Below are 15029 nucleotides of genomic sequence, written 5' to 3'. Positions count from 1 at the left end.
CATGTGTATTATTTTAGTGACTGCTGACGACACTGGAAAAGAGGAGAGGATATCCCTATTATGTCACATCGTTCAAAGGAAATAAAAAATACAATGGCAGCCTAAGGCAATGTCATCTATTTTCCATGCTACTTTTCGGCTGTATGGAAATTTGTCTGAACCGAGCCAGGCTAATTAAGGAATGAGGCTGAAGAATGACACTGTAATGTATCAGTTCTCTCCAGTACAGAAAGCTCAGACTGTCCACATGTTTTGTATAGCTTTAGGGGCTATAATATAGCCAGCATTAGGGGATAAATGTTCATAGCTGTTAACTAGCATAACTATTTCAGTATACTATAAATGACAGCATGTTAGCCCGGGGTTTGACTCAGAGTTAGCCTGAGAGAGCGTAACTGGCAAAGCTGGTCATATAATGGAATCAGTACGATGTTAATAACAGTGGGAAAGAATGCAGACAACACAACGAATTCCATGTTGACTGGTAAAACGGTATAATATTTTCAAACGCATCAGATGAAAATGAATCCTTTGGTATGGGTATCTTGAACTTGACCATTACCATGGTAATTAAAATGTAAACAAAATGTTACTTAGGAATGGTAAGTGTTTCACCATAATAAGGAAATGTATCCTTGATGATGAGATTTGTCTCTTTTCAGCTGTGACTCACTCACCTAGACAGGAAGGTAAAGGTTTGTCCCAAACCCTACGGTCTCCACTTAGGCATGTCAGAGTGCTGCTTCCATGGAGAGTATATCCAGGGTTACAACTGTACAATACAAATGTGTTTGCAAAATGGCCATCATCTTGAATCTTGTATCCGTAATTCGGAGTTCCTGGTTCTTCACACTTGACAAGGTCAAAACCTACAAAGACAGATTTGAGACTGTTACCCATTCAAACATAACAATCATTAATTTATTTTCATTAATGACAAAGGTTTAACAATAAAAAAGACATCTGTCTGGTGAAATAAAGCAAGCTGCTTCAAGCGTTCTAGTTTGACTTTATATTAGTGATGCTTTTCATACATCAGCCTTGAGCATGCAATATTGTAGTTCAAGGTTAGTGTAGAATGAATGGAAGCAGATATATCTGTCTCAACGCACAACTGCAACGCTCACTGGCATTATAGATTTTTTTGTTTACCATCTTAAACTACTCTCTCATGAGAAATTCACGATATTGTACTTACTTACAAAATATATACATTCTTGAAACAAGATACATTTGTGCCTTTACCTGTAGAGGTTGTCCATCAGACCACTTTCAACTAATGTGAAAGATAATACTGTTCATATAGGGCAAGTAAACAAGGACTAAACATACAATACGAGGCCTTTTTGTTATTGGTGTACAGTGGTTCCTCCTTTAAAAGTTGCGTCATACTGCAGCCCACCTATTGGCATTAGTAGAGAATTTAAAACCTTTTTTTGTAATAACGTAGTACATTGATTTAAAAAATTGGCTTAATTAATTAGATTAATATTATGGTGTTTCAATTCCAAGAAAAACAAAAATCAAAACCCTCAGGGTTTCCGTTAGGATGTAATGGAAAATATTGCGCTGTACAATGTGACGGTTGGGAGTAGGCTACAGCATAAGAGGATTGGAGGAATTTAAATGAATATCTAAAGGAAATAACATTTCCACACCCTAATTGTAGTGTAACCAATACTCATTTTGCCTTTGGTAGGCCTACAGTATATATTTTTAAAAAACATGGCGTGACTCTCCGCCAATAATTACATATAGAGGATTGGAAGATTCTAAATTAATGTCTAAGGGGCACTTTCCATTAGGATCTGTGAGAATATCTGATAATATCTAAGGGTTTTTAATATCATTCTAAATGAATTAATAATAATAACAATAATAATAATCGCTTTATTTAAAAAGTAACAATATTTTGGAGATTTCGTTTTCATTTAACATAGAGTGAGCGAGAAAAAGGCCATTCTTGAACATGGGTTGAGACATTCTCACTAATTTGTAAATAAAACCAGTTTGTTATTTAGAATGATTTATTTCTGAAGAAACCTAACTTGATTATTTAGCAGACATCACTTGCTGATATTCTGGCAACACATATATCATAAGAATATGATGGAATTGTCACGTCCTGACCTTAGTTACTTTTTAATGTCTCTATTTTAGTTTGGTCAGGGCGTGAGTTGGGGTGGGCATTCTATGTTTGTTCTGTGTGTTATAGTTCTATGTGTTTGGCCTGGTATGGTTCCCAATAAGAGGCAGCTGTCAATCGTTGTCTCTGATTGAGAACCATACTTAGGTAGCCTGTTCCCACCTCATGTTTGTGGGTAGTTGTTTTCTGTGTCTGTGTTTTCACCATACAGAACTGTTTCGATTTTCATTTCTTTCCTTCACTTTGTTATTTTGTATTTTTCTTGTTCTGATATAATAAATTATCATGGACACTTACAACGCTGCATTGTGGTCCGATCCTTCCTATTCCTCATCTGAGGAGGACAACGATCGTTACAGGAATATAATTGAACATTTTAATTTCTCCTGCTTGTCTCAGAGCAGCGCGAAACAGAGCTGAAATAGACATCCACAGCGGGAAGGCTATATATAACGATATTTTGGAGATAATTATTTTTAAAAAAATTAAATGAGCGATTGTAATCTGAATAAAGGCCAAAATAATATTTATAATGGCTAAAATATAGCCCTGCTAATAGCCATAATGGTGCTGTACAACGTGACCGTGTGTTAGAAAGAGTATTTTCCAGTGAGCAACAATTTGATTGCATTCATGAGACAACTTTGTTCCAATATTTCTGTAATTCAGTGTTATTTATTCCCATAGTAATTCATTAATGATCCATAACTAGATCAACATCGGCATTTTGAAAGAGTATATTTATCATTATTTTATTAACGAAAGCATAAAATGCTGATGAAGAAATACAGTACTGTACTGTATATGCTTTTACATTTGGATAACAAAGCATTTAAATCATTTTGAAGATATAAGCCACCTGGATTTGTTTATTAGGCTATTGTGCAGTCTGACAAGTAAACATAGCCTACAGTACATACTGTAGTAAACATGGGAATGTGTCAAATTCCTCACATAAGGGAGAGCAGGCCATGTCCAGACTTTCTCGTTGACCTCAAGTGCCTTCAATAATGGCTGCACTAGAGAATGTGGCCACGCGGGTGGCCGGCGTTCAATTCCCTGATGGGGAGGAAGGAGTAGGCTGTCCTTGTAAATAAGAATTTGTTCTTAACTGATTCCATATGTGCTATTTCATAGTTGTGATGTCTTCACTATTATTCTACAATGTAGAAAATAGTAAAAAAATAAAGACAAATCCTGGAATGAGTAGGTGTGTCTAAACTTTTGACTGGTACTTGGTTAATTACTTAGATTAATATTATGGTGTTTCTATTCCATGTAAAAAACGAAAAACCCTCCGGGCTTCCATTAGGATGGAATGGAATATATGGCGCTGTACAACGTGACGGTCAGCAGTACAGTTCTGGGCTATTTCGCTAAAGAATCCCCAAGTCATGCGGGCAGGGCACGCGGGAGCCCGGGGATCAATTCTCCAATGGGGAGGAAGGTGTAGGCTGTCCTTGTAAATAAGAATGTGTTCTTAACTGACTATTCTCTAACCAATGCCCAAATTGAGATTAAGTGAAAATAAAAATCTCATAAATTTATCAAGACCAGTCCCCATGCTTGTCTCAGAGCAGTGCAAAATGGTGCTAAAATAGTTGTAGGCTTTAGCTTTAAATCCTATTGCTTCTAACTTCAATATGCTCCTTAAATAAATAAGACCTACACCACATTTAACAGCATATTACTCAACACTAGTGAGACTCATGCCGCCTACGGTAGGCCTACAGTATATCGAAAAACATGACGTGATTACATATAGAGGATTGGAAGATTCTAAATTGAAACCGAAAGCCGCCTTTTTTTTACCTTTATTTAACAAGGCAAGTCAGTTAAGAACAAATTCTTATTTTCAATGACGGACTAGGAACAGTGGGTTACCTGCCTGTTCAGGGGCAGAACAACAGATTTGTACCTTGTCAGCTCGGGGGTTTGAACTTGCAACCTTATGGTTACTGCTCTAACCACTAAAGCCGCCTCATGGGTCTACCGGTGGAGGTCGGCACGGGTATCGAACCTGCATCCGTTTGCACTGCGGGAGCCCCCATCCACAAATGATCAAAATACAGAGAGGTGTTGGTAAAGGTATATTATCCTGCTAATAGCCCATAATGCTATATGACTGTGTCATCAACTTGATCATATATAACAATATTTTGGAAGTTATTTCGTTTTCAAAAAATTAAAGAGAGCGATTGTAATCTCAATAAAGGACAAAATAATATTTGTAAAGGTCAAATATTTATTTCTGTTTTTTGACGGAGAGAAACCCTGGGCCAATTGTGCGCCGCCCATAAAGGCAAAAATATAGCCCTGCTAATAGCCATAATGTCACTGTACAACATGGCCGTGTGTTTGAAAGAATATTTTCCAGTAAGCAACAATTTGTTTACCTTCATTAGACAACTTTGTTCCAATATTTCTCCGCAAATAATTACATTTAGAGGATTGGAGGACATTTCTGTAATTCAGTGATATTTATTCACATAGCAATTCTATATGGATTCATAACTAAATAAACATCAGCATTTTTAAAGAATATTTTTATTATTATTTTATTAACGAAAGCATAAAGATGTTGATGAATAAATACTGTACTGCTGTTTTGAGTTAGAAATGTAACACTTCAGAGTGTTTAAGCATCGCATACATTGCAGGGAAGTAGCAGGGCTATAAAGAGTCTATTGTCCTGCTAATCGGGCTACAAGTATTTCAAAATGCCATCAGCTGTCAATCACTACTGTAAATAAAAATCTTGTTTACATTCTTTATTGTAACCACAATGTCACAAATCATTTAAATCTACCTTTCCAACTACTTTCAGAGTTTGGGATTAATTTGATTCATACTATGGTGTTTCTATTTCAAGGAAAATTAAAAACCCTCTGGGTTTCCGTTAGGATGGAAGGGAAATATGGAGCTGTACAACAGGACGGCCGGGAGTACAGTACTGGGATATTTAGCTAAAGAATCCAGTCCAGCGGGAGACCGGGGTTCAATTCCCCGACAGGGAGGAAGGAGTAGGCTATCCCTGTAAATAAGAATTTGTTCTTCTGACTTGCCTAGTTAAATAAAGGTTACACTAAGAGCATAACATTTCTACACCCTAATTTTCTAATTCTATTCTAACCAATACCCAAACGGAGATTCAGTGAAAATAAAATCTCATAGATTTATCAAGACCAGTCCCCATGCTTGTCTCAGAGCAGCGTGATACAGTGCTAAAATAGATGTAGGCTTTTGCTTCTAACTTCAATATGCTCTTTAAATAAATAAGACCTACAACACTTTTAACAGCACATTATAGAGGATTGGAGGATATTTCTGTAATTCAGTTATATCTATTTGTATATATTATTTTATTAATGAAAGCATGAAGATGCCATTATTAGTTACATTGTTTTAGTTTGAACGTGCAAACTGGCACTAAGAACAGAGGGAACATTTCCCTAGTCAGCGCAATGCCCAGCGCAATGCCCCTTAAATATTTTGGCGATGATTTTGTTTTCAAATAACGTAAAATGAGCGAGAAAAAGGCTTTTCTTGAACATTATTAATAATTTGTAAATAAAGCCAGTTTGTTATTTAGAATGATTTATTTAAGTTTTTAGAGGGAGAAAAACCAAACACCTACAGTCATCTCATGGGTCAAGGCCAGCACGGGCAATTGAACATCTGTAGTAACACAACTTGCACTGCTATGCAGTGTCTTAGACAGTGTCTTAGACACATTGCGCCACTGAGACACTGTACAAAGTGACCGGTCGGGAGTGGCCTACAGTTTTACAGTAAGAGCAAAATAATCATAACAAAGTAAAATAATAAAAACCTTTGTGTAAAAACAGGCTATGTTTACTTGTCAGACTGCACAGTAGCCTAATAAACAAATCCAGGTGGCTTATATCTTCAAAATGCTTTAAATGCTTTGTTATCCAAATGTAAAAGCATATACTGTAGAGTACTGTATTTCTTCATCAGCATTTTTATGCTTTCGTTAATAAAATAATGATAAAAACACTCTTTCAAAATGCCGATGTTGATCTAGTTATGGATCCATAATGAATTACTATGGGAATAAATAACACTGAATTACAGAAATATTGGAACAAAGTTGTCTAATGAATACAATCAAATTGTTGCTCACTGGAACTTTAGTAAGTAATACTGAAGTCGCGCCCACTTTTCAGTTTCTCTTTAGGTTTATGTCGCCCACTCATTGTCAGTTAGAGACACAGTTGGACCCAAAAGCTTAATCAGTGCTCTAACTCCCCCTTGAGCTGGTCTGAAGCAATGAGGTAGTGACGCAGAGTACCGTACTAAACCACAAATTACCTTTAAGGTAAGCTCGCAACTTTTAAAGGAGGAACTACTGTAAGCTTATAATTGGAAATTGGGTTAGTCTTGAGGGGGGCTGTTTCTCAGTAAAGCCTATTTGGACACGAATCAGGGAATATCTATAGAGGCTGTCTCACATTTGTTCTAGGACATAGTCTACCTACTGCTGTACGTCAGTCTGAACCCCTTATTGGTTTCAGTGCCGTTGCTGTTGAACTCAATCCAGAGGTGATTTGAGGTACTGTTGATGACGGCATTGTACATGTCTGTTTTGGAGAAATTGCCAAGAAGACGATATGAAGTATCCTTTCCGTCATACACCTGTTGATGAAATAACAACACTATAAGGCACAGGTTTCTCAAAATACTATTAATATTCAAGGGAATATAATAATAATAACAATATAAATAATAACGATAACGATTTACTTTAACTATATATACATAACGCATTGATTACACACCTCCGTAAACATTTATTGAATGTGTTACAACAGGTCCTAATCTTATTATTAAAGGTTCATTTATTGAAAAATATTTATTGTATATCCATAGCGCATTCATGTCATGCTATGCAAGAGCTCATATGTAGGTATCTTAATAGATAAATCATTGCAATTAGAGCTTAGTATCATTATTATGGCTGTTTCTCAAAAGCATGCTTCTGCCAAACCACATTTAGAAAATAATGCTGATATAAATACAGTAGGGCAAAAAAGTATTTAGTCAGCCACCAATTGTGCAAGTTCTCCCACTTAAAAAAATGAGAGAGGCCTGTAATTTTCATCATAGGTACACTTCAACTATGACAGACAAAATGAGAAAAAAAATCCAGAAAATCACATTGTAGGATTTTTAATGAATTTATTTGCAAATTATGGTGGAAAATAAGTATTTGGTCAATAACAAAAGTTTATCTCAATACTTTGTTATATACCCTTTGTTGGCAATGACAGAGGTCAATCGTTTTCTGTAAGTCTTCATAAGGTTTTCACACACTGTTGCTGGTATTTTGGCCCATTCCTCCATGCAGATCTCCTCTAGAGCAGTGATGTTTTGGGGCTGTTGCTGGGCAACATGGACATTCAACTCCCTCCAAAGATTTTCTATGGGGTTAAGATCTGGAGACTGGCTAGGCCACTCCGGGACCTTGAAATGCTTCTTACGAAGCCACTCCTTCATTGCCCAGGCGGTGTGTTTGGGATCATTGTCATGCTGAAAGACCCAGCCACGTTTCATCTTCAATGCCCTTGCTGATGGAAGAAGGTTTTCACTCAAAATCTCACGATACATGGCCCCATTCATTCTTTCCTTTACACGGATCAGTCGTCCTGGTCCCTTTGCAGAAAAACAGCCCCAAAGCATGATGTTTCCACCCCCATGCTTCACAGTAGGTATGGTGTTCTTTGGATGCAACTCAGCATTCTTTGTCCTCCAAACACAACGAGTTGAGTTTTTACCAAAAAGTTATATTTTGGTTTCATCTGACCATATGACATTCTCCCAATCTTCTTCTGGATCATCCAAATGCTCTCTAGCAAACTTCAGATGAGCCTGGACATGTACTGGCTTAAGCAGGGGGACACGTCTGGCACTGCAGGATTTGAGTCCCTGGCGGCGTAGTGTGTTACTGATGGTAGGCTTTGTTACTTTGGTCCCAGTTCTCTGCAGATCATTCACTAGGTCCCCCCATGTGGTTCTGGGATTTTTGCTCAACGTTCTTGTGATCATTTTGACCCCACGGGGTGAGATCTTGCGTGGAGCCCCAGATCGAGGGAGATTATCAGTGGTCTTGTATGTCTTCCATTTCCTAATAATTGCTCCCACAGTTGATTTCTTCAAACCAAGCTGCTTACCTATTGCAGATTCAGTCTTCCCAGCCTGGTGCAGGTCTACAATTTTGTTTCTGGTGTCCTTTGACAGCTCTTTGGTCTTGGCCATAGTGGAGTTTGGAGTGTGACTGTTTGAGGTTGTGGACAGTTGTCTTTTATTCTGATAACAAGTTCAAACAGGTGGCATTAATACAGGTAACGAGTGGAGGACAGAGGAGCCTCTTAAAGAAGAAGTTACAGGTCTGTGAGAGCCAGAAATCTTGCTTGTTTGTAGGTGACCAAATACTTATTTTCCACCATAATTTGCAAATAAATTCATTAAAAATCCTACAATGTGATTTTCTGGATTTTTTCCCTCATTTTGTCTGTCATAGTTGAAGTGTACCTATGATGTAAATTACAGGCCTCTCTCATCTTTTTAAGTGGGAGAACTTGTACAATTGGTGGCTGACTAAATACTTTTTGCCCCACTGTATATATATATTTACGGTATATATATATATATATAGCCTGTACTAGCCCCATTTCCCCCACCAGCCGGGGGAGGCCCGTGACTTATCTTCTTCTTCTTCTTCTTCTTCTTCTCACTGAGGTCAATAGTGTATGGGGTCCCCACAGGGTTGACTCCTCAGGTTAACTTGTATGGCTCAAATTGTGTAGTTGAGGGTCATAACTCTTTCGTAACTCATTAACTGCCCTCCTCCACATCACAATTAAGTTGGTCACACTGGTCTATAACTCACACATGAAGGGTCTATTAATGAATTCAATGCAGTCAAAGTAAAGTCAAATCTATTTTCCCATACATAAAGCAGTTATAGCTAAGATAATTTAATTTGAATCTTTGTTAAATCTACTCAAGAAAATTCTAACTGAAAAATGCCAACAGCATGATTCGTCGGCGATGTCCTCAGCAATTGTTTTCTGTCCTACGTCTGGAAAATGTAAATAAAATGTTAATATTTCCTTTAACATTTGCGTTGTGTCCGTATTCTTTTTGATAAATGAGACATTTGTATAAATGCTTTATAAATGCTTTATGAATGGGAAAACAGAAATGACAGTATGTTGACTGCATAGACTTCATACATAGATCTTTTATTATGGCGTTATAGATAAGATGACCAACTGCTAAGTTAATTACCATGAAGTGCTTAGCTATAAATGCTTTATGAATGGGAAAATAGATTTGACTTTACTTTGACTGCATATAATTCATACATATAACCTTCATGTGTGCGTTATAGCCCAGTATGACCATCTTAGGCCTAACTGTGTTGTGGAAGAGGGCAGTTAATTAATTATGAAAGCGTTATGATATAACCTCAACTACATGATTTGATATGTAAGATTTACCCAGAGGATTCAACCCTGTGGAGATCTTCAAGCACCATTGACCTCAGAGAGAAGAAGAAGAACATAACTCACAGGCCTACACTGGCTGGTGGGGGAAATGGGGCAAGTAGAGGCTATATATCAGCATATCTTTCTAAACGTCGTTTGGCCTTTTAGCATATTCCCTACCACTGTTATGAAAGAAGCACACTTTTGTGAACAGCCATAATTATGACACTACTCTGCCATTGTAATGATACATCTATTAAGATACCTAAATATGAGATCTAAATCTTGCAGAATGTAAAGTACATGGATGTACTTTAGATATGTCATGGATATATCTCATTAACCTTTAATAATGCAGGTGGGACCTGTTATAACAAGTTCATGAAATGCTAATAGATGTGTAATAAATGCACTATGGCTGTGTAGTCAAAGTAAATCGTTACCATAATAACATACAGTACCAGTCAAAGGTTCGGACACACATACTCATTCAAGGGTTTATCTTTATATTTACTATTTACCACATTGTAGAATAATAGTGAAGACATCAAACTATGAAATAACACATATGGAATCATTTATTAACCAAAAAAGTGTTAAACAAACAAAAATATATTTATTATTTGAGATTCTTCAAAGTAGCCACCCTTTTTCTTGATGACAGCTTTGCTTAGTCTTGGCATTCTCTCAACCAGCTTCATGCGATAGTCACCTGGAATGTATTTCAATTAACAGGTGTGCCTTGTTAAATGTTAATTTGTGGAATTTCTTTCCCTGTTAATGCGTTTGAGCCAATTAGTTGTGTTGTGACAAGGTAGGGGTGGTATACAAAAGATAGCCCTATTTGGTAAAAGACCAAGTCCATATTATGGCAAGAACAGGTCAAATCAGCAAAGATAAATTACAGTCCATCATTACTTTAAGAAATGAAGGTCAGTCAGTACGGAAACTTTCAAGAACTTGAAAATGTCTTCAAGTGCAGTTACAAAAACCATCAAACACTAGGCTCTCATGAGGACCGCCACAAGAAAGCAAGACCCAGAGTTCTCTCTGCTGCAGAGGACAAGTTCATTAGAGTTACCAGCCTCAGATTGCAGCCCAAATAAATGTTTCACAGAGTTCACGTAACAGACACATCTCAACATCAACTGTTCAGAGGAGACTGCGTGAATCAGGCCTTCATGGTCGAATTGCTGCCAAGACACCAAACACTAAAGGACACCAATAAGAAGAAGAGACTTGCTTGAGACAAGAAAATCGAGCAATGGACATTAGACTGGTGGAAATATGTCCTTTGGTCTGATGAGTCTAGAGTAGGTGAACGGATGGTCTCCGCATGTGTGGTTCCCACCGTGAAGCATGGAGGAAGAGGTGTGATGTTGTGGGGGTGCTTTGATGGTGACACTGTCTGTGATTTATGTAGAATTCAAGGCACACTTAACCAGCATGGCTACCACAGCATTCTGCAGTGATACGCCATCCCATCTGGTTTGCGTTTAGTGGGACTATCATTTGTTTTTCAACAGGACAATGACACAAAACACACCTACAGGCTGTATAAGGGCTATTTGACCAAGAAGGAGAGTGAGTTGGACCGCAGAGTGAAGGAAAAGCAGCCAAGTGCTCAGCATATGTGAGAACTCCTTCAAGACTGTTGGAAAAGCATTCCTCATGAAGGTGGTTGAGAGAATGCCAAGAGTGTGCAAAGCTGTCATCAAGGTAAAGTGTGCCTACTTTGAAGAATCTAAAATATATTTGGATTTGTTTAACACTTTTTTGGTTACTACATGATACCATGTGTGTTATTTCATAGTTTTATGTCTTCACTTCTATTCTACAATGTAGAAAATAGTAAAAGTAAATAAAAACTCTGACTGGTAAAGTTAATATTTATCAGACACTTTAATCAAATGCCACTGACAGTCATTCATATTTAAATGTTTTACATATGGGTGGTCCTGGGAATTGAACCCACAATCAAAGCATCGCAAGATCCATAATCTACCAACTGGGGTACAGAGTAACGCGCTATTTAATATCATACAGTACACAGAGTGCGAATTACACCATGTGATTCAGGGGGGTCTCAATTTTCTTTTAAAAGTAAATGATTTACCTTTTAATCTGGCATGAACACAACCAGTCATGATATTTTCATCTGATTTTCAAACAAATCACTTAAGAAATTAGGCTACCTGTGCATGTTCACCCACTCAATCATTCCAAACTGCATGTATTGTATACTCATGCAATTTGATGAATGGAAATAGACATTTGTTACAAAACACCAAACAGTGTGCCTATTGACATTCAGTGATTGCCATTGCTTAGGCTTACATTCATTGATGTGTCTTGCTGCCAAATTGTAGCCTAAAAAGTTGGGACACCTGAAATGGATCTGAAACTGTCCCCTGGAAAAATGGGACGGTCAACCTAACATACAAGTTCAATTTACTAGACAAGGCTACAATGTTTATTACCATGAACGTCAAATAGGCCTACCAGTAGCCAGTGATGTAATGGTAAAAATAAGGTAAGTAAATTCTGAAATCCTGTCTCTTTCTAAAAAAAAAAGTAACACTCCCTATACTTTCAATGCATTTTTCTGAAAATCTGAGTAAATGGTGTTAACCCTCCACTAGGCCTACACCACTGTCGGTTGCCTACCCTCTCTTAGCTGAGACAATTTAACACACATGAATACACCCAGAAGAGGTAGCCTACATTCAATATAATACATGAGTATAATACAAACATGTTTTGATACTGTAAATCGCTAAATGTATTTTCTTACATTAATGGCATTAATTACAGTGTTATTTGTCATTATTAAGCATTTAACAAATGAATTAGAAAATGTAACTTAAACCTTGTATGAATCATGGATCTTGGAGAATGCCCTGTAACTATGCCTACATAACATTTCGCCATGAAATGTTTCGCCATGAAAACAGCTCCCATGGGCACACAAATCCCAAACAATGTAGGCCTACGCCATTGCAAAATTGAATGCTTCTAACCGAACGTTAACGACAGTAGACTTATAAGTCACATTATAGGCCTACTGTCATTATCGTATAGCCAGCCTGCTTGTTGGATGGATTGGATGCGCATTGGTGTCTAGCTTTAGGCTAGTTGTCTAGTGATATTGTCGACCATCATCAGCTGATCCAGGGAAGAAAATAAATATTGATAGAAAATGACAAAGCTAATTAAATGCTCCATTACTTCTAGCCACGGAGAACACCAGTACCTGTGCGCATCTGAAAAACAAAGCGCTCTAAACAGCTGACTGACAAAAGCAAACAATGACAAATCAACTGATAAATCTAATACATTGGAATAAAGGCTATTTTTTATCAAGGACGCATGGCAAACAAATGGCGAAAATGAGGAAGTACAAAGGAAAATCTACGTGTAAAGGAGCTCCGCTGAGGCTGAAATTCAACACTACTAAATGGACAGCACCACCACATAGAAATACATGGTTTAAACCATGACAAAGAGGTGGGGGTGTTTGTTTAATTTAGAAGCTTTTATCTTCATATTTACCACTGTAAAACATATTTAAGACTACATTTTAATTAAAGAAATAGGAGAATGGTTCAATTAGCATTATTTAGAGACCCCTCCCAAACTTTTTGTTGCATTTAGGGCAGCAAATGTCTCATTCAGGGGAGCTAAGCCCACCTGGCTCCCCTGTAATTCACACCTTGACTGTACAGTATGCAGGCTCTTGCAGTAGAATTACATTATTCGTAGAGTGGCAGTGCGAGTACTTTGAGTGAGCAGTTAGCATTCAATCAATCAAGAAAACAATAAAGATACATATTCTACATACATACTATGAACGCATACGCAAAGGAAAAATATTTAAAGTGTGGGCCTTCCAAAGGATAGTGATCAAGACAAAGGGAAAATCATGTTCATGCGGGGAAACCAGAAGGGTGCCATTTTCAAATAACATACTGTATATATTGAGACTACACAGAAAAGTGTGCTGTTTAATAAAAAAAATAGCAGAGGTCATCATAAATCAATGTCAGTTTTCCAATTTTCTAACGCAGTTAACATTGTTTCAACCCTGAGCAGAGTAGTAGGCTGGGTTACATAATTCAAGACCAAAATGAGGAGAAAATATCTTTCCTGTGATTGACTAAGCATTTCCAATGCAGAAGAAAGTTTCAAGACCAATCAATTTACAACATAAAAGACAATTCATTTGGAAGAACAAAATGTAAGAACTAAAACATTAGATGAATGCAACATTATTGGGAATCCTTCCTTCAGTCTCGGCAAAATCATTATAATACAAGAAAACCAATGGCAAACAATGCAGGAGGTGGGAGAATCCTTGAACCCTTTTTCTCCCCAATTTCATGGTATCCAATTGGTAGATACAGTCTTGTCTCATCACTGCAACTCCCGTACGGAGTTGGGAGAGGCAAAGGTCGAGAGCCGTGCATCCACCGTAACACAACCCAAACAAGCCACATTGCTTCTGGACACAATGCCCACTTATCCTGGAAGCCACACCAATATGTCAAAGGAAACACCGTACACCTGGTGACTGTGTCAGCGTGCACTGCGCCCAGCCTGCCACGGGAGTTGCTAGTGCGTGATGGGACAAGGATATCCATGCCGGCCAAACCCTCCCCTAACCCGGATGACGCTGGGCTAATTGTGCACTGCCCCATTGGTCTCCCAGTCGCAGCCAGCTGCGACAGAGCCTGGACTTGAACCCAGACTCTCTAGTGGCACAGCTAGCACTGCAATGCCATTGTGCCACTCGGGAGGCCCATAATCTTTACTTTTTACAGCAATAAGCTGTGCCACTTCTGTACATTAGATAGCACTATAATGGGAAATAGTCGATATAAGATATCCAATAAAACTTTAAATGTATTCTTTCAACCAAGAACTTTGCCATTAGGATAAACAATCCTTCCTGAATCCCCTTCCACTTCCTCAATTATTGGCTATTAGATGCACAGAATGTAGGATGAAAGATTAACAAAAACATTTCATTGTACAAGCCATATGCACAGGCATTTCAGATTTCTCATATGATGTTACACTCAAAGAGAACACTTATCCTCTCTTGTTTTCAATAACATATCTGTATAATTAGTGGTCTTCAGGGATTGTTAAAAACGTATTTCCCTCATGGTGCTCTCTATGCCTCAAGCTCTGGTACCATGTAATTTTAATGAAGGCATTAATAGTTCATGATCTTACTGAGTCACTAGCTCTGGTCTCCTACAAGTCACTTTCGGTCATATTCCAACTGCATTCAAAGAGATGATGGTGCAGTGAAAAAGTCCCACATTGAGCCCCTTATTAACCATTTACACACCTTGCAGTAAGAG

At 37.8% G+C, this 15029-nt stretch overlaps 1 protein-coding gene across 1 annotated transcript in view; it reads right to left on the bottom strand.

Moving 5' to 3' along the window:
• The window catches only part of LOC112261014 (CUB and sushi domain-containing protein 1-like), a 208810-nt gene that overhangs the window by 132413 nt on the left and 61368 nt on the right, over positions 1-15029 (bottom strand). The window contains 2 exon segments of the mRNA XM_042328356.1: positions 678-869; positions 6649-6805. Coding sequence (XP_042184290.1) covers positions 678-869; positions 6649-6805 — 349 coding nt within the window.

The sequence above is a fragment of the Oncorhynchus tshawytscha genome, linkage group LG01 (genome assembly GCF_018296145.1).
Source record: "Oncorhynchus tshawytscha isolate Ot180627B linkage group LG01, Otsh_v2.0, whole genome shotgun sequence".
NCBI classification, from domain to species: Eukaryota; Metazoa; Chordata; class Actinopteri; order Salmoniformes; family Salmonidae; genus Oncorhynchus; species Oncorhynchus tshawytscha.
This window is presented reverse-complemented; position numbering and strand designations above follow the sequence as displayed.